At 45.8% G+C, this 27,664-nt stretch overlaps 1 protein-coding gene across 1 annotated transcript in view; it reads left to right on the top strand.

Moving 5' to 3' along the window:
- Window positions 1–27,664, top strand: part of daam2 (dishevelled associated activator of morphogenesis 2) — a 348,363-nt gene that overhangs the window by 106,368 nt on the left and 214,331 nt on the right. The window contains exon 2 of the mRNA XM_078542715.1: window positions 18,518–18,723. Within this exon, the coding sequence (XP_078398841.1) occupies window positions 18,544–18,723 (180 nt within the window). The 5' untranslated portion in view covers window positions 18,518–18,543. The remainder of the gene's footprint in view (window positions 1–18,517; window positions 18,724–27,664) is intronic.

Below are 27,664 nucleotides of genomic sequence, written 5' to 3'. Positions count from 1 at the left end.
CTCACACTGATAGACTCCGATGTACCGATTGAGGATTTATTCAGTGATGAGGCAGTAACACTAAGAACAGCCCATCCCAAACCTCCAGGCCCACAAGATTGAAACAGGACAGACTGGTGAGTAGGAAATCAAAAACCAAATAGGACACAGTTACCTGGACTTTGAGGCCACCCACCCCGCCCCCCCCCCTCCCCCCCACACTCCCCCACCCCACTCCCGCCCCGGGCCTGGGTTTCCCCAAAGTAGACGAACGCGCCAAGGAAACTCCAGATTGTCCCTCTTAATGGGACCAATAATATCCACTGGGAAAAGGGCAGGAAATGGTTTCTTTGGAATGGCAGGGTGCTGCAGCATTTAACTGTTGTTCTCTCCCTGTGATTTATGTGCTTTAGTGGGAAAGGAAAGTTTGCTTTCACAAAATGTAAAGGGTTAATTCCAGAAAGCAAAGCTCATGTATCATAGTGACCCAGAGCACAGGTTAAGTGTGGAATAATGAAGAAGCTTGGGGGATGGAAGTTGAGGGTTCTGATCCACTTCTGTTACAGAAAGAACCTCTTTCCATGGAAATAAATATGCTCTCAATGGTCATTTTGTTCTCCTGAGCTCCATAAATGTGTCAGATGGTCATGAAAAGTTACTGGTTAAATTTATAGATATTACGTTGTCAGTCCTCTACCGGGAGGACCCATAAAGACAGCAGTGCAGGACAGCAACACACTGGAAAGTGAGGGAGGAGAGTATTGTGTCAGTTGGAGAGTAATGGAATGGTACTGTGTGAGCAATGAGCAAAACCCAGTTCATCTCTGGGAACAGTGTAACTCAGAGTTTTAATGTGGATGTCTTTTGGGCAATGAATGTCATTTCATCACGGATTCGGGCCGGGATTTTCCGGCCCCACTGTGGCGGGACCCGCCGCGGGGGGGATGTGATAGGCCAGCCAAAGGTCCATTGACTCTCGGCGTGACCGGATGATCCTGGCGGTGGGTGGGGCCGGGAAATCCCAGCCTAAGTTTCGAACCTTGGGCCTTTGGTTCTACACGGCGTAAGGCTTCTGTGACATTTATCCACGAGGGGTACCCAAGCCTGACAAAACACAGAGGACCACAACAACAACTTATATTTTTATGGCACCTTTAACGTAATAGGCGCTTTGCAGGAGCATTATAAAACAAAAATCACCTTTAAACCTTACAGCTGTGCTATATTAATTGAGCATATCTCAAGTCACTGAAACTGATTGATCCCTATGTACTGATTGAGAATTTTTAAAAAAAAATTGTTTTTGGATGTGAGCATCACAGGCAAGGCTAGCATTTATTGCCCATCCCTACTTGCCCTTTAGAAGGTGGTGATGAGCCACCTTGTTCGAACTGCTGCAGTCCATACGGTGTAGGGACAACCACAGCACTTTTTTCTGTGACAGTTTTGGCTTGCTAGGCCATTTCAGAAGGCAGCTAAGGGTTAATCACATTACTGTAGATCTGTGGTCACATGTCGACCAGACCAGGCAAGGATGGCAGATCTTCTCCCCTGAAGAAGATTAATGAACCATAAAGGTTTTTACATAGTTTTATGATTATTATTGCCTGGATGAGAACAGCTCCAACAACAGTCAAGAAGTTGGACACCATCCAGAACAAAGTAGCCCGCTTGATTGGCACCCCTTCCACAAACATTCACTCCCTCCACCGCTGACGCACAGTGGCAGCAGTGTGTACCATCTACAAGATGCACTGCAGGAGTTCACCAAAGCTCCTTAGGCAACACCTTCCAAACGTGCAACCTCTACCACCTTTAACAGCAAGGGCAGCAGATAGATGGGAACACCACAATCTGCAAGTTCCCTTCCAAGCCACTCATCATCCTGACTTGGAAATATATCGCCGTTCCTTCACTGTTGCTGGGTCAAAATCCTGTAACTCCCTCCCTAACAGCACTAAGGGTGCACTTACACCACACGGATTGCAACGGTTCAAGAAGGTGACTCACCACCACCTTCTCAAGGGCAACTAGGGATGGGCAATAAAAATCTAGCGAAGCCCACATCCCATGGAAGAATAAAAAAAACCTTGCACTTTATTCCAAATTTATCACTTAATTGAATTTAAATTCCCCAGCTGCAGTGGTAGGTTTTGAAATCATGTCTCCAAAGCATTAGTCCAGACTACTTGCTGCTGTCTTTCCTACATTACGAAGAGCAGCCCATCCCAAACCTCCAGGCCCACAAGATTGAAACAGGGCAGACTGGTGAGTAGGAAAGTGAAAACCAAATAGGACACAGTTACCTGGGCTTTGAGGGCCCCGGGTTTCCCCAAAGTAGATGAACGCGCCAGTATCAGACCACCAGGGAAACTCCAGATTGCCTCTTTTAATGGGACCAATAATATCCACTGGTAAAAGGGCAGGAAATGGTTTCTTTGGAATGGCAGGGTGCTGCAGCATTTAACTGTTGTTCTGTCCCTGTGATTTATGTGCTTTGGCGGGAAAGGAAAGTTTACTTTCACAAAATGTAAAGGGTTAATTCCAGAAAGCAAAGCTCATGTATCACTGTGACCCAGAGCACAGGTTAAGTGTGGAATAATGAAGAAGCTTGGGGGATGGAAGTTGAGGGTTCTGATCCACTTCTGTTACAGAAAGAACCTCTTTCCATGGAAATAAATATGCTCTCAATGGTCATTTTGTTCTCCTGAGCCCCATAAACGTATCAGATAGTCATGAAAAGTTACTGGTTAAATTTATAGATATTACGTTGTCGGTCCTCTATTGAGACGGCCCATAAAGACAGCAGTGCAGGACAGCAACACACTGGAAAATGAGGGAGGTAGTCCTGAATCAGTTGTACATTCCTTAGAGAGTAATGAAATGGTACTTAGTGCACAAAACCCAGTTCTCCTTGGAGAATGAGGCATTTCAAAACAGATGTCTCTTTTATTTATTGTACAATACCGTGGGTGGAATCTTCCATTCTGGACTCTATGTCTGGTAGCGGGCAGGAAAGCCGGCGTGATTCCAGCTGGACGCAGGATGCTGAATGCTCACGATTTCCCACTGTTCAGCTCATCAATTATGCATCTGTGAGAATTAATAGTGAATCTCATGGCGGGTCGGGCAGGAAGTCTCCCGCCTGCTGTTACCTCATGGGATGGAAGGTCCTGGCACCATATTTAAACGACACCTGCATAGTCATTCACTCATTGCGGACCAGGATCTGCGCATTACTCCCCTAGTGTCCTACTGGCCACAGCTCATACTGGAGAAGCTAGCAGATGTGCGCAACCACATCCCGGGACATATGAAGGCACCTCCAGCATTATTGCCTTTCTAGATAAGAACACTGCCTGCAATACATCCATGATCTCGCCATTGCAGTGACCCTATTCACTAGCAACCTGCCCTTCCTGAGGCCCCACTGCCCCTTGTTGTTTAGGTCCTTGTTCCTCCTGACCCTGTGCTAACCTGCGATGGGTTCTCCTTCTCCTCATCTGGATGAGATCCATTACCAAGGCAGCGTTATCTGCATCGATGCCTCAATGGATGTGTGAATGAATTGAAATGATTCATTTAGTGACCATGTCCTTTATTAGTTTCCCGCCTTATAAAGTCAGCAGGCAAGTGCTAAGCCTGGCCTCTATCTAGACATGGCATCCCCACCTACCCCTTCCAGATGAAGGACATCCTGGAGGATCAGAGATGGGTGTTCCTCCTGTTCATACTTGACTGCATACATTACTCTTTGACCAGGTGATGAGAGCCGTGTGCAAGAAGCCTCTCTTGGACACCATTCCGCTTGCCTCCACTACCCTCGAAATTCTTTAGAGAGACGATTGCCTTGGCAGCATAGAAAGACTAACCACACGAGCCCTTGTCAGCCCTGACCATTCACTCAGGAGGATGGAGTTTTGGAGTTGCGAGTTGGCTGCTCTCCACCAGCTGTGCTCCTTGGAGGCATCCACCTCCCTACCTCCCTTCATCCCTGCCTCTAACTGCAGCAGATGGCAGATGCCACAGAATGAACAGCAGCTCCACACCTTGCTGGGGTCTCAATGTTATGAGACCCATGAGTCCGGAACAAAACCTGCTGCCGTGTGGGCTTCACCATAGGGAGGAGAATACAGCTGAGCATGTTTAACATCCAGTTACCTCATAATTATTAGGTTGTCCCTTTAGTCGGCAACTTGTGTTGACCTTGAACACGACCCATCTGAAAAGACCCTCCTTCCACCTCAAGAGATCTCACTGACTGGTTAGCTGAGTGCTCAAGGTCAGATTTCAAAAATGGTGTGTGTCAAATTCCAGACTCGCTCCATCACGTTCTACCCTTCCCCTATCCCTCCACCCAATATCACCATTCCTCTGCCCCTTTGTCACCTTTGAACCCCCCCCATTACCCTGAACCTGATCACAATCCAGCTCCACATGCCATCCCTCCCCTCAGAGCCGACATCCGTTACCATCCCCATGCCTACCCTGACCCTGTCCCCCCCCCCCCATTAGCCCCTTCGAGACCCCCCACCTCCCAAACTCTTGAGACCTTTATCTACGAAGTCTCTCACCCTGGACCTGCCACCCTAGCGCATCTCAGTTCCCCCTCTGACTGTGACTGTTCTCTCCTATGCCAGTATCCTGCGTTCACCCCCCAGGACCCCACCATTGGCACCACTGACTCAGCCCTCTAAGGCACTCGCCACAACTTCCCTGGACAGACTTTTCCACTCCCCACCTCCTTCCATGCTTAGCCTGCCTCTTGTGTCCAGCCTTGGTACACCAAGGCTGTCACTCGATATGAGTAAAGTTATGCAAGGTCCCAAGAAGGCAAAATCAGTATTTACTGACCTCAGGTCATGGATGAAGTGAAGCTCGTCAGGTGTATGCCACTTATGTAGAGTTGTAAAAATGAATGTTCAAGATTCTTACTGGCGGGGATTTCAATTTGGAAGGCAAACTTAATTCCTGTGACGTGGCCTTTTTTTAATTCATTCATGGGATATGGGGGTTGCTGGCTAGGCCAGCACTTATTGCCCTAATTGCCCTTGAGAAGGTGGTGGTGAGCTGCCTTCTGGAATCGTTGCAGTCCCTGTGGTGTAGGTACACCCACAGTGCTGTTAGGAAGGGAGCTCCAGGATTTTGACCCAGCGACAGTGAAGGAACGGCGATATATTTCCAAGTCAGGACGCTAAGTGACTTGGAGGGGAACTTCCAGGTGGTGGTGTTCCCATGTGTCTGCTGTTCTTGTCCTTCTAGATGGTAGCAGTCGTGGGTTTTGGAGGTGCTGCTAAGGAGCATTGGAGAGTTCCAGCAGTGCACCTTGTAGGTGGTAAACACTGCTGCTACTGTGTGTCGGTGAAGGAAGGAGTGAATGTTTGTGGATGGGTTGCCAATAAAATGGGAGGCTTTGTCCTGGACGGTGTCAAGTTCTTGAGCGTTGAGGGAGCTGCACTCATCCAGGCAAGTGGGGAGTATTCCATCACACTCCTGACTAGTGCCTTGTAGATGGTGGACAGGCTTTGGGGAGTCAGGAGGAGAGTTACTCACCGGAGGATCCACAGCCTCTGACCTGCTCTTTTAGCCATTGTATTTATATGGCCAGTCCAGTTCAGCTTTTGGTCAATGGTAACCCCCAGGGTGTTGATAATCCAGGACGTGATGTTTAATGAGTATGCATGAGATGCTGATGCATGCAAATGGGGTTCCTGAGATTGCTCGTCGGGAAGCTTGACCCACCTTTAGTGTACCTTGAAAATCGGGAGAACAAAATTCAAACAGTTTACCCACTGTCAGGAAACAGATTTTTTCCCTCTCACCAAATTAAATGCCCCCGCCCGCCACAATTCCTGCTGCTGGCAGGAATGGAAGATTCTGCCCTGTAAATGGGTTATTCAAACATATTCTTAAAGGGTCGCAGTTTTAGTGAAAAATCACTGTTTGGCCAGCCTTTGTGTAATCTCTCTATAAACATACCAGATGGGATGTAAATGGTGATAAATACTCATGCTAAAAATGACACAGCTGTTCTAGTCTTTCTACTGCAAGACAGATTTGCATTTAAAATTAAACAGTTTGAGCTTCAAGGCAAATATGGGGCATTGAAAATGATCATTATATGCTGTGAAAATTCTACATGTTTAGAGCTCATGAAGGCAGAAATTCATTCTGGGCAGTAGTGACTCCCCATCCAATGTTCATCTTCATCGTAGTCAATGGGATTGAATGTCAGATAGAGAGAGCATAACAATGCGATCTTTCCAACTTCACCTCTCTAACACTCATAGACTGAACTTACACGTGGGAGCATTGGAACTGCTGGACAAAGAAAGATTAAGGTCTCACCTAGTTCACCTTCTACATTCCTGGTAGTGGCATGATAACAATGATAATGGAGTTGTTGACTAATCATCGCAATCAGTCTCTTATCATCTTATCAATTAGTCTATGACAGAACCAGACCTCAGGGCCGGAATTTTATGGCCTCATTGTGGCGGGGTCGGGGATGTAAAATGCGGCGAGCCATTCTAAACTCCATTGACTTCGGCGGGAACGTTAAATCCCGCTGCCGTAAAATTCCGCCCAAGGTGAGTGAAACTCCAGCCGTGAAGAGGTTTGGGAACCGTCGGGGTCCAAGGTCACTTTTTACCTCCCAGGTCTGCTGCATGTGTTTTAAAGGACCACTGGAGTAAGGTATGAAGTGGGTGTTCAATGAAGTGCAATTGTAACCCCATTTAAAGGTCACGTCTTCAGGAGAGGGAGTAAAATAGATATTAAGGGGCAAAGGAAAATGGACTTGTGAAATATAGCCAGGAGATTTTAAATGGACTCCAAGTTTCAGAGTTCAAAATCAGCCAGTGTTGAAGCTGTGCTAATAATGTTTTACATAGGGATTAATTTTTAAATCCCTAGGACTGACTTTGCCATGGATTTGCTATATTACTTTTGCCAGTAATACCACACATCCGGCACAAAACTGAGGCACCAATTCTGGGTTTCATTCTTGTCTAGCAGCCAAGGGTAAATTTAAATGTGTAACACAAATGTTTTTTTAACAATTCATCTCAAGTGACTGAGCAGAAAAACCCCGCTCACTCTGGGATTCGTCCTCTGAGACATGTTTTGCGTGGGGCCGTGGTGGCCCATGCAGAATTGGGACCTCTAAGCTGTAGAGATTTAAAGAAGAGCAGGGGAAGTAACCGTAAACTCAGCAGCTGACGTTACTGGTGGTGATAAATGATTCTGATCAGTAACAATCATTGGCCAAATAATACTCGAGAAGCCGCGAATAAACCCCGATGTCGTGTGTATTGGAAAACCATTTCAGCATTAACACATCCACTGGCCTAGTAAGTACAAGCATTGCCAGATACAGGACTGCAGCCTACAGACCACAAGGTCGCAGATTTGGCTCAGATTTGGTGCCAAGTTCGTTGGTGTCAGTTCTAGCAGCAAATAGGGGCTTAGTGAATCAGATAATGTTCCCACTCCTGATTGCTATCCAGTGGCCCTTGCTGTAAAGCATCATATGTGTGGATGTCAGGTGAAAATTGGGTTTAGGCCTGGCTGCAACGCCTTCCACAGTCAAATAGTCTGCTGACACAGAACATGAAGAGTGGCCACTTAGTTTGAGGGTGTGGAGGGCTGGCAATATTCAGTAGGAAGATAAGGCAAGGAACGGGGATACATAAAATAAGCATATTGGTGCAATACTACAGGGAGTCTATAACCCTGCATCTCCTTTGAACAGGCTTTGACTAGTTTTGTATTAATTACAAAAAAAATTGTATTACACATGGATGCTGAAAGACGTACATTGTAACTCGAAGAATCAAACAGTCCAAAGAATCGAACACCTGAAGACTTTGTCCATGTTCAGTGGTTCAATTTTTCTGTGTTTGATTATGTGACTCTGTTTACTATTGATGCTCACTGTGTTTGATTGGTTAAGCGTGGGTATGGACTCTGAGGAAGCTAAACAAAACTGTAGAAAAAGCTGGAAGCTAGAACTAGAACCATGGAGTAGACATTTTAAAGTGCTGTGGATAAAATCGTTACATAAAAACTGGTATTATCTCTGCATCTCATCCTTGTCGCCGCTTTAATGTATATTTTATATCCTGGATTAAACTCAGAGAGCCACTAATCAAACATTTATTCAAACAAAGCCAAAAAGTTGCTTGTATTTGAATATGTTGTTGTTTCCCTTGGCTACTTGTTTCAGATAGCAGCCATTTCCTGTGAATGAACCTGTCTTTACCCACTTTCTAACTATGGTGTCAACTGTCACTCAATGAGTAGCACTCTTGCCTTTGAGTGTGAAATTTGTGGGTTCAGCTCCCACTCTAGTATGTAAATTTAAGGTGTCACAGTGCAGTGTTCTGTCTGTCCTCTCAGGGGTGTTAAAAAAAAACTCCATAGCCCTGTTTGAAAAAGAGTAGGAGATTTCTCTCTGATATCCTGCCCAGTGCATATCCCTTAACATCATTAAAACAGGTAGTCTGAATGTTGCTGTTTGAGGGATCTTGTTGTATGCAAATTGGCTGCCACAGTCACTACACTTCAAAAGTATTTCATTCGCTGTGAAGTCTTTGGATCATTCTGAGGTTGTATGTAAATATGTGTTCTTTCTTAGCTGAAAGAAGGCAATAACACAATGCACCATGGCCAAAAATGCTTCATTTGTGTCCCTTGCTCTATTGCAACCATTTAACTTGAAGTGATGCACTGGGTTTATCTTTTCATTGCTGTTAACTACTACACTTTTGAGAGGTGCCATCTTGTCCTTTCACAGCTGAAAGCTGTTTACAGCCTTTCCTCATTACTCTTGACTCTCCTCTACACCTCATCCAGGGTCTTAATCTCTCACTTATCAGATACAAATGTGGCTGCAAATTAACATTCTTATCTGCCAGCTCTGATCTTCCCCACTGCCACATGGGCTGAGTGAGGAGTGGACGGTAGTTTTGGAAGATGGAGGTGGTGCAAGGTGAGGGTTGTATAGAGTATGGGTGGTGACATGCTATACTTTGCGCTGGGAGATAATGGTAATCCCATTAGTGAATGGATCAGGATGGAATCCATGCTCCAGGTTTGACAGCTGCAGTGCGGGTCTTACCAAGGACTTAGTGCTGTAGATGGCATCTGAGAACAGACAGTTCTTGTTGCTTCCTGAGCTGGTGCTGAGTGGGGAAAATATTATTTTTAAGAGTCTGATTATTTTGCAGAGCTTACAGGTTGGTTGTCTTGTGAGCTGCCCTTGAGTGTATGATGCCAGTATACTTATCCAATATTTGATGCATGTCGATTCGGTCTGGTTGATATACTGGTTATTTAAAGTGGCTTATACAACATGTACGATGAATGGGAGGCTGGAATCGGCTGATTGATTGAGCCTCAGCTCAGTCCCTGGCGGATACTGATCCGTGTAATAAACAAGAAGGTTATTTGAACAAGAAGGTTGAGACCCACCCCAGTGACTTGAGCTCAAAATCTAGGCTGACTCTCCAGTCAATACTGAAGGATGAAATCTTAAACTGAGGCCTGCCCTTTGTTGCGGGCATTAAAGACCCCATGGCACTATTTTGCAGAGGGCAGGGGAGTTATCCCTAGTGTCCTGGTCAATATTTATCCCTCAACCAACATCACAAAAACAGATTCTTTGGTCATTATCACATTGCTGTTTGTGGAGGTTTGCTGTGTGTAAGTTGGTCTGCCACAGCTCCTACATTAAAACAGTATCTACACTTCAAAATGCACTTCAGCGACTGTAAAGATCGTTGAGATGTCCATCACAAAAGGCACTGTATAAATGTAATACTTTCTTACCTTTTCAATCATTGAGCATTAGTTGGCCTGATAGGGACAATGTCGTACAGTCAGGCTACATACCTGATGTGGGAGATGGAAAGTTTCACATACACCATGTTCTCCTAAGGTTGGAGCAGGATGGAAAGGAGGTTTCATTATATCCCCTGCACAGTATATTTGAGATTGTTCCAAACAAAAACATTTGCACAAACAGCTACTTTTATTGTTCACTTTTCAATAAAGAGTATTCTCACAACTGTTTATCACAAAAAGGCATGTGGATGAAAGGTGATCAATATGTCAATGGAAGTTTTCCTTGTCAAAGACCGTAAGCAGTATGCAATTTGTTAGCTTGCCTCGGTGTATGAAAAATCCCCACACCCACACCAGGGGGTATCTGAAGACCCCTCGCCTCCCAATCCAGTGTAATTGGTGGATGGGGAGGGGTGGGTTGTGGTTAATAAACAACAATGAAATATAAATCCAATGCAATATTTTGTGTTAAATGGTTACAATCTCAACCTCGCAGGTTGCAATCCCAGATTATGCAATTTGTACAAACAGACACTGAGCTGCATTAGCCAAACTGCCCCCATTCCCCCCACTCCCCCACCACCACCCCAACCCCATAAAAGTAAGATGCTCAGGCTGCTTAGGTATGTGGCTGATGCCACTGAAGTTGTTGGGTGTCTACAGCAGACACCTTGTAATACTTTGTGAGGACCTGCATGGGAAGGTGCTGACATTGGGGGCTGGATTTTCCCTCCAGCAGACAGAAACAGAGATCAGGACTGGTTCCATGTGCCAAACCAATCCCCGGAGAGGAAAGAGTTACTCACCAATTAATGGACAGGGGGCAGGTTTTCCATCCAGTGAAGGGCCATGGATGGGCTCTCAAAACTGGTGGGTCAGTCATCGGCCTTGCAGCCTGAAAGGAACAGCAGGCTGCATTGGAAGGTAAGTAAGAGAGAGGAGGCTTCAAGATAGAGGTGTCCTGTTCTCCAACTTTTAAAAGGTCTTTAATTAAGAAATAGATTCAGGAGCAGGCCAACACCCTGGGCTGGTGGGGAACCCCTCTACAGGGCGGCCTGTGGTTGCACCCACTCTGGGCATGGCGGGAGTGTTTCCCCCACCTCCCCCTGATCCGTTGTGTGAGGCTGCCTCTAGGCACCTAAACTGGCCCCTGTCGCCTGCAGGAACCTGGAAGCCGGATGGGAAGTCCCAGTGGGCCTCCTTCAGTTGGCCTTTGGTGGCCCTTAAAAAGCCTGATCAGCTGCTCTGCACATGCAGGCGGGTAGTGCTGCTATTCCCCTGATCCACTCTCATATATGGCCCGGAGGTGGGATGGAGCTGGGGAACTGGCATGCCAGCAGGGAGGGCTATTGTCTGCTCCCTCCTGCCTCCATTCCTGGCCCCTGCAGGAGCCAAAAATCCAACCGTGGCTGTCAGGAAGTGAAAAGAGTGCTCTCATCTTCAGAACTAGCAGCCCTCAAATGAATGAGCATTCACTGACTCTGACTTTACTGCTTAATATCTTATGACTAGTTAGCCTGTGGTTTCCTGAATGACGTCTTATGGTCTTCTGGCCTTATGAGGCGGCTCAAAATTCTCATGGAACCTTGCAAATAAAAATTCCCCACAAAACAACTAATTGTTGGATGGAGTATCCTCGATGAAACACATTGTCATGGGAGGCATTGCTGAGAGAGTTATGGCGCACTAGGAGCTGACTTAAGGAAATATTTCCAATCTGGTCACATCAGCTGCGAATCCTGTTCATCATACTGTGCTATCTGCACTCGGAAGGTTTCTTTTCAAACGTCAGTGCAGTCAGTGAAAAGAAAGTGGAGTTAGCTTCTGTGGATAGGTGCGATCAAGCGCAAAGCACTCACACGATAACTTTTATACAATAAGAACCCTGTCAAAGAGACACAAAGATCAAATTCTATACACTTCAGCTCAATGTTTTAAAAAAAAAAATCATCATTTTACTTTCTCTGTGTTTCCAGCCTGTGTCTCTGGCCAGGGATGTGGGGCAATCTAGGGAGACTTAGTTCCTCTTTGCAAATTGGAGTGTCCCTGCTTAGTAAGTTAAGTTCTAAATCTTATTTCACTTTAAATGTCCAAGTTCAGGTACAAAGATTTTTGAAGGTGGCAGGACACGTTGAGAGAGTAGTTCACCAAGCGTATGAGATCTTGGGCTTCATTAAATAGAGATAATGAATACAAAAGCAGGGAAGTTGTGCTGGACCTTTATAAAACTCTGGTTAGGCCACGGGAGTATTGCATCCAATTCTGGTCATCGCACTTTAGGAAGGATGTGAGGGACCTTGAGAGAGTGCAGATGAGGTTTACCAGAACGATTCCAGGGATGAAGAGATTGCCTTACAAAGATGGGCTGAATAGGTTGCACCCATACTCACTGGAGTTTGGAAGAATGAGAGGTGATCTTATCGAAACATGTAGATTCTGAGGAGCCTTGACAGGATAGATACTGGGAGGATAAAAGCAAAATGCTGCGGATGCTGGAAATCCGAAATAAAAACAGAAAATGCTGGAAAAATTCAGCAGGTCTGGCAGTATCTGTGGAGAGAGAAACAGAGTTAAAGTTTCGAGTCCGTGTGACTTTTCTTCAGATACTGGGGGAATCTAGAATTAAGGGGCACAGTTTAAAAATAAGGGGTCTCCCATTTAAGACTGATATGCGGAGGAATTTCTTTCCTCAGGGGGTCGTTAATCTTTGGAACTTGTCCTTAAATGTGTGGGTTGGAATCCATGAATACCATGATCAGGTACAAGTTTGGAGGAGCAGACTCGATTGCTGCTTGGGGAGATTATTTGGATCTTATTAGTGACAATAGGGGCGAGGAAAGACTGGGCATTACTTGGGTCTGGGGACTAAAATGTCACCCCAATCTGAAAACTCAGCAGCCAGTGCCTTTCAGCAGTGTTAAGTGGGGAAGGTCCCCACTGATAACTGGATTGTGGTCTGTCACACTCAGTGGATGACACAAACTATTTGGCATCACCTGGGTTAACAAGAACAGAACAAGCCTTTGTGAAATTATTGTTGTTCTCTCTCTGCTCCCACCTCCACCAGCACTGTGGCCACTGTTTGTGTAGCTCAGCTGTGAGATGCTCCGGCCTTTGCTGTTTGGCGCTGGACAGTTCCTGGCAGCCTTTGATCACTACCAATGGGGGTTTTGTTTCAGCTGTGAAGCGAGGAAACAGATTCAGCTTTATCTATTGTTGGAGCAGCACTTCAGCACTACTGTGCTGCCCTTGTTTCTGTACTAGCAGAGACACGCCACCTTCAAAATATATTTAGTATGCAACCTAGCAACCTGGAGTTAGGACAGTGCTTGAAGTTACACTGGCAAGGCAGCATGTCATTCACATGTTTTGAAGTCAAGCAAATGTGTAGCCCCATGTTTTGAAGTTCTGGCAACATAGCATTCACATGTAATCCCTGCAATGCTATTCCCACCTTAAAATCTAGATCCTCTATTGAGGCCTGGTGTTCTATGCAGCATCCCCTATCCACACATCAAGATACTTCCCTTTAAAAGAAAGAGTGACGTCCCTATGCTTGGCAGTGTGAGACAGCTGTAGTGATGCCTTGGCAAGCATTTTAGCAGCACTATCGCACCTGATTCCTTTGGATGATTAGAAGAGCTGAAGTGTGACCATCTGGTTCCTTGGCAGCTTTGTTTGTGTGTGTTACAAAGGCAGATGATAATGGTTGGAACTGTGCCTCCAACATCCATGATTATAGTTTCACTGCCGCTAGTCTGCGAGTGATTTACTATTTCACTACCCTTTCAATAATTCTTTTTGGTGTTCATTTTCTGTTTCAAAGTGTAAGATGTTTATAGAGCAGTGATTATACACGGCCTCTAAAACGGCTCCTTATTTCACTTCAGGCCACTTAGTGAGGAAGGGTTGATCGAAGATCCTACTGCATCACCGTACAACTGTGGAGCCCCTCATGTACCCTAGTCTTTTATTTTCATAGGAACATTAGGAACTGGAGGAGGCCATTCTGCCCCTTAAACATGCTCCTTCATTCAAATAGATCATGGCTGATCCACATCTCAATTCAACTTGCCCATCTTTGCTCCACAGCCCTTCACACAATCGCCTAATGGAAATCTATCTACTTCCTCCCCCAGTCAGCGATCCTTTAAAACCTATACTTGACACCATCAAACCACCATGTCTCCTCTTTTGTCCAACTCTTTTCAACCATGGTGGGAAGAACATAAGAAAACTGGAACAGGAGGAGGCCATTCAGCCTCTCAACCCTGTTCTGCCATTCAATGAGATCATGGCTGATCTGTGGCCTAACTCCATATGCCTGTCTGTGGAGAGAAAGACAGAGTTAATGTTTCGAGTCCAGATGACTCTCCTTCAGAACGTTCTGAAGAAGAGCCATCTAGACTTGAAATGTTAACTCTGTCCTTCTCTCCACGGATGTTGTCAGACCTGCTGAGTTTTTCCAGCAAATTTTGTTTTTGTTTCAGATTTTCAGCATCCGCAGTATTTTACTTTTATCCACATCCCTGACTCTGCCTCATATCTCTTCATACCCTTTGGTTAATAAAATTCTATCAATTTTGGATTTAAAATTAACAGTTGATCTTGCATCAATTGGCATTTGTGCAAGAGAGTTCCAAATTCCTGCCACTTTTGCCAGTAGAGGTGTTTCCTAATTTCAACCCTGAAAGGGCTGGCCCTAATTTTTAGACTATGCCCTTAAATCCTAAACTCGCCAACTAGCGGAAATAATGCCTCTCTGCCCACCCTGTTTGTTCCCTTTATATTGAAAACTGTGATCATATCACCCCTTAACCTTCCAACTTCCAAAGGATGAAACCCTAGTTTGTGTAGAAATTTTGACATTTCTCTCATTGTAATTTAATGCTTGAGGGTCAAGGGCTGGAGTTTTCCCGTTCCCAATCAGATGGAAAAGGAGGCGGGCAGCAAGTAAAATGGCCGCTGAGCTGTACGGCCAGAGATCCCCCCCTCTTTTCCGCCATCTGTCACCTTCCTGAGGGTGGGGGAGGGTACTGGCCTTGGAATACCTCCGCCCCCGCTGTGCTCCAATTGACGAGACAACGTAGATCATTGTGATAAAAACAAAAAACTACTGCGGATGCTGGAAATCCAAAACAAAAACAAAAACAGAATTACCTGGAAAAACTCAGCAGGTCTGGCAGCATCGGTGGAGAAGAAAAGAGTTGACGTTTCGAGTCCAATGACCCTTCAACAGAACTCAGAGTTCTGTTGAAGGGTCACTGGACTCGAAACGTCAACTCTTTTCTTCTCCACCGATGCTGCCAGACCTGCTGAGTTTTTCCAGGTAGATCATTGTGAACTCATTAAGAGCCCATCCCCAGTACGTTTTTCAATTTTCGGTGTGTCGCTGTGATCTAATGTGAGAAGACGCAGTTAAAGGTAGAACTGAAGCGCCTGAGCATGGCAGATGTGTCCTGCCCCATTGTATAAAAAAATCACTGATTTTAAAGAATGGGTCACCAGTCTTCCCTGTCCTGGTTTCCAGGCCTCCTGCTGCCCTCCAAGATGTGGGAAATTTGAACTTTGGCAACTTTACTCCTAAAACATTAATTTGCAAACAGCTACAGTGATGGCTGCTGATTCAGTCCAGAGCATGTCCCGCTTCCCTGGTGTCTCACCTCAATTCTCACCCCTGCGCCCACTAATTGGGTGGCAGAACCATCTCTATAGGGCTAATATGGCCTGGCCCCTGGAACTTAACCTGCCTCCCAATTCCTTTCTTAGAGGGGAAAACCTGGCTCCAGGTATCTCTCTAGTAACCCCGTGCTGTACTCCCTCCAAGCGTAATATATCTTCCCTAAGGTGTGGTGCCCAGAACTGCTCACAGTACTCCAGAGGTGTGGTCTAAGTAGGGATTTCTATAGCTGAAGCAGGACCGCCATGATCCCCTCGTGTTCTAGACCTCCTGGTCAGCATTCCATTTGTGGGTGTCCTGCATGCTAGACCTCAGCCCTTTTAGTTCATCAATTTTAAAAAAAAAGTGAGGGAGTTGAGTATCCATACCCAGACTGTTGAAAATCATCCCAAAGAATAAATGCTAATACAAAATGTTGTAAATTGTAAATCATCATTTTGCTTTTGAGAAACGCAAGGTTGCTTCTTGCTTTCGTGACCCATTGGCTCGCAATGGCTGAATGCCACCTCGTCACATCTTTCAGCTCCGAACAGAATTTCTTTCCGTGTTATTTCATTTCTTCTTTTGCCTCCAAGGCCACTCACCATTCAGCACAGTGGACAAGCTGCCAAAGCTTTTGCCAGGGCTGTGCAGAGTGAGGTAATTGGTGGTATGTGGGAAAACAGCCCTCTGTTAGCGTCGCGCTGAGTGAACTGATTGGCAGTTCATGCCGGCTGTTGTGTGTACCTCCCAGCAGCTGGTTTGGTGGTCTGGTGGTTCGAGTGCAATGTGCCATTGTCCCAGGGAAACCTGGATGAGAGAAAAACAAAATAGATTTGAAAAAATTATTTTTAAAAAGCCTATTTAGTGTACATAATGATCAGGAGCCAAACATTAAGTCATGGAGTAGAACAGCCCAACATTAATCAGCCAATGGGAATCAGAAGAGAAGTTTTTGATTGCAGGTGAATTATTTTAAGCATATTATTAATCAAAAATGGTGGACATTTTGAAGTTTCTTTGTACTGACTGCCGAATCCAAGGTATTTTGACCTAGCCTTGCCTATCTTGATATCAGAAAGCTGGACACTGAAAGTGGCTCCAGTGCATTGGTGGAAGTGAGGCAGCAGGACTTAAATGTGCCCAAGTCCTTGGTACTGACCCCATCCCAACTTAGGGAAAGGGTCATCTGCAGTGCCGGGTAGTTCACTGGTGCCTGTGAAGGGGGTTTTGTAGCACCCCGGATAGTCCGTGAAAGGCAAAGCAGCCCAAGGTCTTACCCGCTAAAGAAGCAAGCAGTATTCTGCAACCTTAGAAAGGTAACTGAACCTCTTTGGAAACAATTTACTCCTCCTAAAGCTCTGGGCCCTTCAAGCAGCTTTGGTGGTACTCATCCCAGCTCTCAGTTTGAGGCCTTACAGAAGCATTTCAAAGGGCTAATAAGAGTGAACCATTTTCTTTCTTTATTCTTTCATGGGATGTGGACATCACTGACATGGCCAGCATTTGTCGTGCACCCGTAATTGTCCCTGAACTGAGTGGCTTGCTGGGCCATTTCAAAGGACAGTTCAGAGTCAACCATGTTGCTGTAGATCTGGAGTCACTTGGAGGCCAGACTGGGTAAGGATGGCAGATTTATTTCCTTAAAGGACATTAGAGAACCAGATGGGTTTTTTTCTTTAAAAAAAACAAACAGCTTCATGGTCACATCACTGAGGCTAGCTTACAATTCCCAGATTTTATTGATTGAATTCAAACTCCACCAGCTGACGTAATGGGATTTGACTGCATGCCCCAGAGCATTAACGAGGGCCTCTGGATTACTAGTCTAGAAGGAAAAAAGCAATAAAAACTGGGAAATAAGAAAACTGGTCTGAACTGGTATTGTATACCTTAAAATGGAACACCAATAAAAACGGAAAATAAGAGCTCTGGTCTGAACTGTTTTTCCCTTCTGGGAGTCCAGTGACATTACCACTATGCCACCATCTCCTGACATTGCTGTGGCCTGGAGTCACATGTTGACCAGGCTGGGTAAGGATGGTAGATTTTCTTCCTTAAAGGACATCAGTAAACCAGTTGAGTTTTCACAACAATTCAATAGCTTCACAGTCATCTTCACTGATACTAAGTTTTTAATTCCAAATGTATTTGATTAAGTTTAAACTCACAAGTTGCCACAATGGAATTTAAGCTTATTTCCTTCGGGTTAGCCGAGGCCTCTGGGTTACTGGTGGAGTAACACAAACGCTGTGTTACTGCCCCCATTTTCACTTCCTGTTTCTTTCTCTTGTCCTGTTTTTTCGCACCGTTCAGATGCTCTTTCATAGACTGTAGCATATTGTCACAGGCTTGTCTTCCGTATATTTGTTTACAGGCCACTTTTCCTGTAAAATGTTTGAACTCCTGAGGGATGGGAAGTTGGCACGCGACCTTTGTTTGTACCTTGTGCCTACTGTTCCTTCTCTTTAACCTTCAATAGCGGTGTTACTTTTACTTTTGCTCATTCTTGGGATGTGGGCATCACTGGCAAGGCTGCCATTTAGTACTCATCCCGAGTTGCCCTGAGGAAGTAGTGGTGGACTGTCTCTTTTGCACCATTGGTATCAGTTTAAATAGCTTGTTAGATCACTTCAGCGTCAGTCAACCATAACGGTGTGGGACGGGAGTCACATATAGGCCAGCCCAGCTAAGGGCAGCAGACTTTGCTCCTCAGGGAACCATTTACCTTTTCATGATCATCCAATATCTTCATGCTCACCTTTACTGATACTGTTTTTTATTTCTAGATTTTAAAACTGAATTATGATTCTTAAACTGCCGAGGGTGGGATTTTGAACTCATGTTCCATGGACCAGTGGTCCAGTTATGTAACCACAGTGTCACCGTATCAGTTTATGCGGCTAAGTTAAGATTGTCTTCTCTTAGGAACACCCTTTAGGTAAATTTATCTAAAAGCCTGGTGCTGATGACTGAAGACATTGTCAAGTGCATGACATTTATTCACTGCTCCTGTTTTCCATCCTTTTACAGACCATGAGCTATAGCTAGCACAACAGATGGTGACCATGGCGCCACGGAAACGGAACAGGCATGTATTGGGATTTCTTTGTTGCTTCCAGAGCAGCGACCATCCAGAGATCACATTCAAGGACAGCAGTGTGCCGCTACAGCTTCTGGAATTCTCTCTTCCAATCCCACCAGCTGATGAACTCAACGCCAGGTTTGCAGAACTCGTTGTAAGTGTAACTGAGTTTTGTAAGGGAACAACCTCGGCTGCCAAGTTTATCCTTCTAGGTCCGAGGCTTGGGAGGTGGTGTTGAAGAGGCCTTGATAAGTTTTTGCACTACTTCCTGTAGATAGTTTTTGCAGTGTATACTGTGCGCAAGTAATAGAAGGGGTCAGTGTTTAAGGCGGTGAATGGGATGCCGATCAAACCGGCTGCTTTGTCTTAGTTGGTGTTGAGCTCCTTGAGTGTTGCTGGAACTGCACCTATGCAGGAAAATATTCCATCACACTCCTGACTTGTGCCATAGATGGTGGAGAGGTTCTGGGGAGTCAGGAGGTGAACCACTCACTGGATAATGCCAAGCCTGTCACCTGCTCTAGTAGCCACACCATTTACGTGGCTGGTACAGTTTCAGTTTCTGTTCAATGACAGTCCACAAACTATTGATGGTTGGGGATTCCATGGGAAGTGGCAGTCCTCAAATGTGGGAAATTAGACATTGGGCGGAATGTTCTGTGTCCGCTGGCGTCAGGCGTGCTCGGCGGTGTGAGCGGGCAAAATGGAAAGAAAACCAAAAATCAGTTTCGTGATGTCGTAAAACCAGTTTACGATTCCCGATAGCAGGCCACGTTTCCCACCATCGGATGTCGGGAACTTCATTGTAATACATCTGCATATCATTATAAGGCCAGCCCGCCAGACTCATCACCCCTCACTGGATTGTCCGCCCACATTGGCGTGATTGCATGCCGACATGTTTCATAACCGCACATGAGTGACATACACCTAGTGAGCTGCACTTTGCTCAGGACTTCAAGGTGTTTGCCTACCTTGCTTCGGTCAGCACTCGCAGTCATCAGCGCCAGGCTTCACAGACAGCACCACATCACTTTTAGGGGGGCTCACAGGTATATCTCTACCTACCAGATCAACCATAAGGAGTGGCTTTGTACGGCTGCAAGGCTAGGGCTTGCTTGGGGAAGGGGGAGAAGTGGCCTCAGGCAAGGGAAGAGGCTGCAGGGTGAGGGCTGTACTGGGGAAAGGGGGTATCCCAGGGTGTGTGGGGGCACATGTTGATCTGTACAAATGGCCTCAAGATGGTGAGGGCTGAGGAGGCGATCTCCAGAGCAGATGAGGCCAGATGGAGATGTGAGGGTGTGTGTGAGAGAGTGAGTGGTGATGTTCCTTGAGCTGGCAGTGAGTGAGATGCCAGTGAATATGGCCTTGTGAGTGTGTGGGTTTAGAGCGATGAGATGGTTGCCATATCCTGGCTGCACGGATGAGATCATTCATCCTCTATCTGCATTGGATGGCCAACCTCCTGTGTGCAACATTGGCACTGATCACTGCCGCCATCGCCTACCAAATCGGAGTGGTAATGTTGCTGCCCCTCCCGCAGCCAGACAGGGGGTAGAGGACATCACGGTGCATATCCACAGTGTCCAAAAGGCACTCGAGGTAAGTGTCACTAAACCTGGGGGTGGCAGTCTCCTTGCCCTTCAGGGCCATGTCTTTTGTGCAGCAGCCCTGGGCTGGAAGCACTGAGAGATGTGTGTGTGGCTGTACTTTAAATGTGGTGCCCAGCATGATGAATCGGCGAGGTGACAGTGTGGCAGGCAAAGTGGAGCCCGCCCATCATCAAAACGGCGTGTTTCCCAGGAATGCATAATTAACGCAGCGGGTTTGGGACGATACGGCGTGATTTTTAAAATTAGTTCATGGGATGTGGGCGGCGCTGGCTAGTCCAGCATTTATTGCCCATCCCCAATTTCCCTCATTCAGAGGGCATTTTTAAGAGTCAATCACATTGCTGTGGGTCTGGAGTCACATGTAGGCCAGACCAGGTAAGAACAGCAGATTTTCTTCCCTGAAGGGAATCAGTGCAACAGATGGTTTTTTACAACAACCGGCAATAGTTTCATGGTCATCATTAAACTTTTTTAATTCCAGATTTTTACTGAATTCAAATTTCACCATCTGCTGTTGTGGGACTCGAACCCAGGTCCCCAGAGCATTACCCTGGGTGTCTGGAATACTGGTCCTGTGACAATACCACGATGCCAGCACCTCCCCTGAGAAGGTGCTATTGAGGCTGACGGGTAAAATGTTGTTTTTCCAGCCTGCTACTGCACCTAGTGCAAAGCTGGGATGATTCCACCCATTGAGTGTAGATGGGTTAGGTGATCAGGGAGAACATACGAGAAGAGCCATAACCTGCCCTCACTCAATATCCACACACATTCACTTTGCCTCAGTCATCACTGGATAGCGATGAGGTAGATGAATCTCCTCCCTCTATGACTCCGGCATCCGAAGGCCAATGTAACTTTCCCACTGCACCGTAACTCAGGTGCACATACTTGGGATTCCAACATCTAGGTTTGTAGGGCTCATTACCGTCCCAGTCAGCACATTTATCAAATTGGTTACCAGAATAGATCGAGCAATGTGATGACGCTTAGAATTTAATCATTAGAAGCAGAGTTGGACAGAAGGAGGTCAGTGGCACATGCCTGAGGAATTGATGCAACGAGGCCTATCTCCAGGTATTGCCCAAAGGCAGTTGTGAAGGGGAGCAGCGTTATCAACCCACTACAACATCAACAACAACAATTTGTATTTATGTGGTGCCTTTAGTGTAATAGAACAAACATTGAAAGAAACAACAGGACCGCTGACCAAAAGCTTGGTCAAAGACATAGGTTTCAAGGAACATCGAAAAGGAGGAGAGAGAGAGGGATGGAGGTGAGGCAATTTAGAGAAGGAAATCCAGGGTTTAGAGAGCTGATGGCATGGCCGTCAATGGTGAAGCAAAGAAAACTGGAGCTGCACGGGGTGCAAGATTGGAAGAATGTAAAGTTCTCAGTGGGCTGCAGGGCTGCAGGTTGCAGAGATGGGGAGAGGGGGTGAAGCCATGGAGGATTTTGAACAGGATGATGAGAATTTTAAATTTGAGGCGTTGGTGGACCACAAGCTAATGTAAGTCTGTGAGCATGCGTGATGGGTGAACGGGAGATTTGGTGCGAGCTAAGATATGGGCAGCAGAGTTTTCCAGGCCAAAACATGTAGTTACCCTCAAAACTATCCCAACGCACCCCCCCTCCCCCCCGCCACTCTACATCCTGCTGCCTTTCTAATTCAGTGTGTTTATGCTGATTCTTGATTGAGCAGAAGAGTTTGGAACGTTGACACTGTTTGGAAGCTCCACATGCGAGAACTCGACAATAAATGGAAACAGACAGCGCTGAATGTTGAAGGTCAGTCCTCCAGTGGATTGCTAAAAAGAAAAGCCTCATTCTTTCAGAATCAAAGCTGTCAGATGACACAACCACATCGCTGTCGAAGATTAATTTTCTAAAGAGAAAAGAAAGGAGAAAATTCCCCACATCTCTTCCGAAGATGGTGACTCACTGGGTCACAGTTCCCTGAGCATTGACAGACCCCAGCTGAACCACTTCTCTCCTCTCCTGTGAATTTGGATAGGCAGCTTTTGTAGGATATCTGTACTTGCTGACTTGCATTGGCTCCTGTTTGAACAAAGCCTCAATTATAATATTCTTATCCTGGTTTTCAAATCCCTCCATGGCCTAGCCCCTCCCTATCTCTCCTCCAGCCCTACAACGCTCCAAAATAACTGCACGTCTCTAGTTCAGCCCTCGCGAATCCTCAATTTTAATCACTCCATCCACGGTGTCCGTGCTGTTAGCTGTCTAGGCCCTAAGCTCCGGAATTGTCTCCCTAAACCAATCCACCTCTTCCATCCCTCTTCCATCTTCAGAGCACACCTTAAAATCTATCTCTTTGATTGCCTATCTGCCCTGGTATTCTTCATATGGCTGAGTGTTAAATTTTGTTTGATATTGCCCCTGTGAAGTGTTGTGGGTTTTTTTACTACATTAAAGGCGATGTATAAATGCAAGTTCTTGTTGGTATTTCATATGGTGGGCATCATTGTTGAGCCCAGTTCAGTCCCCACTCAATACCCACATGCACTTACTGAGACCCTAAAACCCTGAGTGATTTAGCCCATCTCTGGACTAGCAGCACCAAAGCTAACTATAGTATCTCTTGCAAGACAGGCTAATTCAGTGCATAGGAACATAGAAATTACAGAGTGGGCTGACAAGTGGCAAATGGAATTTAATCAAAGGAGCATGAGGTGATGCATTTTGGCAGAAGGGATAGGGAGAGGCAAATATAGACTTAATAACACAGTTCTAAAAAGTGTGCAGGGACAGAGGGACCTGGGGGTGCATGTGCATGGATCCTTGAAGATGGCAGGACATATTGAGAGAGTGGTTGGCAAAGCATATGGGATCTTGGACTTCAGAAGTAGAGGCATTGAGTACAAAAGCTGGGAAGTTATGCTGAATATTTATAAAGTTTTGGTTATGCCACAACTACAGTATTGCATCCAGGTCTGCTCAGCATGCTTTGGGGAAGATGTGACTCTCCTTGAGAGGCTCCTGAGCAGATTTACCAGAATCGTTCCAGGAATGGGGGTTTTAGTTACAAGATAAGGCTAGAAAGGCAGGGGCCATTCTCTTTGGAGCAAAGGCAGATTTGATGGAGGTGTACAAGATTATGACAGGCTTAAGGTAGACATGGAAAACCTTTTCCAATTGGCTGATGGTACAAAGACTAGGGGACATAGGTTTAAGATTTTGGGCAAGGGATGCAGGAATATGAGGCAAAACGTTTGTACGCAGCGAGTGGTAATGACCTGGAATTCTCTGATCACAAATGTGGTGGAACTGGAAACAATCAATGATTTCAAAAGGAATCTAGATGAGCACTCAAAAGAAAGAAATTTACAGGATTACAGGGACCAAGCAGGGGAGTGGTACCAACTGGATTGCTCTGCAGGGAGCTGGCATGAACTCGATGGGCTGAATGACCTCCTTCTGTGCCTTAATGACTCTACAAGAGTTTAGACATGTTGGGCAGTAAGAAACATTTAAACGGTGCAGGTAGCAGATCATAGGAACTCTCCCAGGTGTTCTGGCAAATTCTTTGCACTAAAACAGATCGCAACATCACAGAATTTTAACGGCACAGAAGGAGGCTATTCGGCCATCGTGTAAGCTACATGCGTGTTTGGCTGAATAGCAACCCCGAAGGTACCAAATGCGTGATCTGGACGTTATCACATTGCTGTTTGTGGGACCGAAATTACAAAAGTGACTGCAGTTTAGAAAAGTACTTTATTGGCTGTAAACCACTTTGGGATATTTTGAAGTTAGCGTCAAAGAGTTATTTATGCCAAAGAAGGAGACCATTCAGCCCATCGAGTCCCTGTCAGGCATGAAGAGTGCTGCATAACTGCAAGTTTATGCATGTTTTCCTGCTGGGCAGATTGCCCCAAACTTCTGGGTGCACAAAACCCATGGCTGAGATTCTCTAGCAGTTGCAATACTTAAAAACCTCAACTCTGTAATGTCTATTATAATGCATCATTATCTCAAAGAACCCCAGCAACTTTTACTCCTGGTGATATTAGAAATGCCTGATGTTCAATAACAAGATCACTGGATGAAAAGAAATACCTTTGGGCCCAATTAGAGTCAAGTGTTGCATTTTCTAGGTTTTAGTTTATGCAGCTGTTTAAAGAAAGTGATAGCAAGAGGGAGAGGTTTAGACACAGAGTGATTCAAGTGACCTTGTTCTATCTCAAATCCCATCTCAGCAGCTTGTTACCACAACAAGATAGACTGAATGCTTGACAACGCTATAGTCAGCGGTCCCGTTGGGCACTCTGATCTGTCAGCCATATGTATGGCGATGTTTTACAGCTCTTGTTCTTTCCAAACTCCGCCGTCCTGTCCTAAATACTGTCCCCTCCACTCTTCCTCCTCACTGAAATCAAAACTCAACTCTGTTTCCTACTCCAATCCACTTTTCCTCAAACTCTCAAAAAGGGAATCACGGGCAGAGTTTTTCGCTTGTCAGGCAGGTGCGTGCCTGAGCCGAACAAGCGTAAAATGACGCGCGGTATTTCAGTCGGCAGATGCGCACGGGAGTTGGCAGCACACCCGTCGACCAAAGGCCATTAACAATCCAACTGATTGAAATTTTGCGCTGCCCGGCCAACCTTACGGTTGGAGGGCAGGCAGAAAGGCCATGCGGCCTTTGCATTTTCTGTGTAACCTCATCCACGGGCGGGGTGAGGTTTCGATCAACCATTAAAAAAAAAATGTTCATACTAATTTCTAACGTGTCCGTTTGTTAACATCCTACAATGCTTTATTTTTAATTTTTCATATCTTCTTCTCTCTGAGGCAGCTCTGTGCCTCAGGGAGCTTCTCCTGCGCATGTGGAAGTTTGCACTCGCCCTCCCCCCCCCAACCGCAAACTGAGCGCTGCAGCACACGTTTCACACAGGGCGAGCCTTAATTGGCGCGCCAGCGTGAAATCGCGGTCCAGTCCCGATCGCAGGCGGTGGTCGGCTCCCTAACCGCTCCTGCCCACCCCCGCCAAGCCTGCCCGACGAGGGCAAAATTCTGCCCCATTTTACCAACATCCCCTCTTAATTTTTTTCATTGTGCAGGGCCTGTTCATTTGAATGCACGATAACTTCAATTTTTTTGTGTGGCCATGCATACACAGCATCTTAAAGGGAGCAACGTACTTGTGCGAGTAGCGTGCGTCGTACCTTCAGGGTTGCTATGCAACCAAACGCATGCGTAGCTTGCAGGAAACATTGCTTTTTACTCAGTTCAGTTTTTCTTTCCTCATAATCTAGAGGCTATATCCTCAATCATCTTTCCTTGCAACTATAAAGGCTATAACCTCAATTTTTCTCCTCCTACAATCCACAATCTTTGAACTTAATCTTCCCTTCCTAGTCCTAAGGCTGATATCTGTAATGCCTTTTTAAAAATTCTTTCCGGGGATGTGGGCATCGCTGGCTGGGCCCACATTTATTGCCCACCCCTAATTGCCCTTGAGAAGTTCGTGGTGGGCCTCCTTCTTGAACCGCTGCAGTCCTTTAAGTGTAGATACACCTACAGTGCTGTTAAGGAGGGAGTTCCAGGATTTTGACCCAGCGACAGTGAAGGAACAGCGATATATTTCCAAGTCAGGATGGTGTGTGGCTTGGAGGGAAACTTCCAGGTGGTGGTGTTCCCACGCATCTGCTGCCCTTGTCCTTCTAGATGGTAGAGGCCTTGGTTTTGGAATGTGCTGCCGAGGGAGCCTTGGTGAGTTGCTGCCGTGAATCTTGTGGATGGTGCACACTGTTATCACTGTGCGTCGATGGTGGATGGAGTGAATGTTTAAGGTGGTGGATGGGGTGCTGACCAAGCGGACTGGTTTGTCTTGGTGTCGAGCTTGTTGAGTGTTGTTGGAGTTGCACTCATCCAGGCAAGTGGAGAGTATTCCATCACACTCCTGTCTCGTGACTCTGGACTGCAGCCAACCTGTTTGGTAGAGAAATTAAAATGGCAACTTGCCTCTACAAAAGAGACAAACTAGTTGCTAACTGCTCTTGTACATACCTGTTTGTTCACTCTTATTTTGAATAGGCCCAACTACGCTGGAAATGTAAATTGTTTCTAAATCTTGCTCCTCGCAGAACTAATTAGAGACAATTAAATGCTCAATAGTTATTCCCAATAGGAACATGACTTCAAATAGCCTCACTCTCCAACTCACTACCTCTCAACCCAGCAACAAGAGGCTTCAGTATTGGAGCCTGGGATGAAATATGACTTTCATCAGGAGTATAGAAGCAGACCTTTTTTGTTTTGTAGTTGAAAACATATTTAAAGATTGTTTACTGCCAACCCTCAACATTCGCGATAGGTTTCCATTAATTTAGTAAAATCAGGCAGCTTCATTCAATAAATAGAAGGTGCTGGAACTGCACCCGAAAGAGAAAAAGCAGGGTGGAAACACCTTGTAACACTGGTCATAGTCCACGGAAGACATGCCCATGGAAGACATTGGCCCTGGCCAATTGGGCCACCAGTTTCCCTGAGGTGCCAATGAGAGGAGAGCAGTGTTTACAGGTCATTAGGCCCCTGCTTGACCATCACTTTCTCAGACGGCTAGACCGACTGTGTTTAAAATAAAAAAGTAACGATTTATCTTGGCATCGTACATCTGGCAGCATCGCAAAGGAACAAAGAGTTCTTAAATCCACATCCTGCAGGTGAGATAAGAATTCCTGCAGTTTTACAGGGAGATGTGCCACTGTGCCAATGTGGAAAAAGGTGATGGCACATTAAGTTCCGACTGCTTGTTTTCTCAAACAGAAGTTCCTTTTACCATGGGTTTCTTTGGCTTCCCTTTTTTTTTTAGTGCATTTCTTGCCTCATTTATTTTGAAGCCATAAGGATCACTGCATAACAGGCTCTCTAAATAGAGGTTTCTGCAGAAACAGCCGTCTAATGTGTGCATGCGGGAATGCGAAGCGTCTGGCCAACAAGAAGTGTAATCCTGCGGACCCGAGAGTTGCCCAGAGTTCTGTGTTTCCAGCTCTGGTACCACCCTTTACATTACAGAATGGCTTCTAATTGAAAGCGGGTTCTGCAACGTGCGTATTCGCTCCCAGTCTTCACTTCCAGTTTCCTGGCAGCGCCCGCAGGTGGCCCCGGTTCTGAGTATCCTTGCTTACAGGTCATGTTTGTGACCTTTATTTGTAGGTTCTGAATCTCCATTCGATGTTAAAAGGGAATTGATGCGGCAATTCCCCTGGTTGGGGAATCTAGGATAAGAGGGCATCGTGTTAAAATTAGAGCCAGGCCATTCAAGAGGGAAAGCCCAAAATCATTATTTCGCACAATGGGAAGTGAAAATCTGGAACTTTCGTTCTCAGAAGGCTATGGATGCTGGGGGTGGTCAGTTGGAGCTTGCAAGAATGAGATGGATAGATTTTTGTTATCAACAGATATATAGAACAAAGGTGGGTCAATGGAGTTGAACTACAGATCAGCCATGATATAACTGAA

Source organism: Cetorhinus maximus, chromosome 5 (genome assembly GCF_964194155.1).
Source record: "Cetorhinus maximus chromosome 5, sCetMax3.hap1.1, whole genome shotgun sequence".
NCBI lineage: Eukaryota > Metazoa > Chordata > Chondrichthyes > Lamniformes > Cetorhinidae > Cetorhinus > Cetorhinus maximus.
The sequence above is the reverse complement of the archived record's forward strand: the minus strand, read 5'-3'. Positions and strand labels throughout refer to the sequence as shown.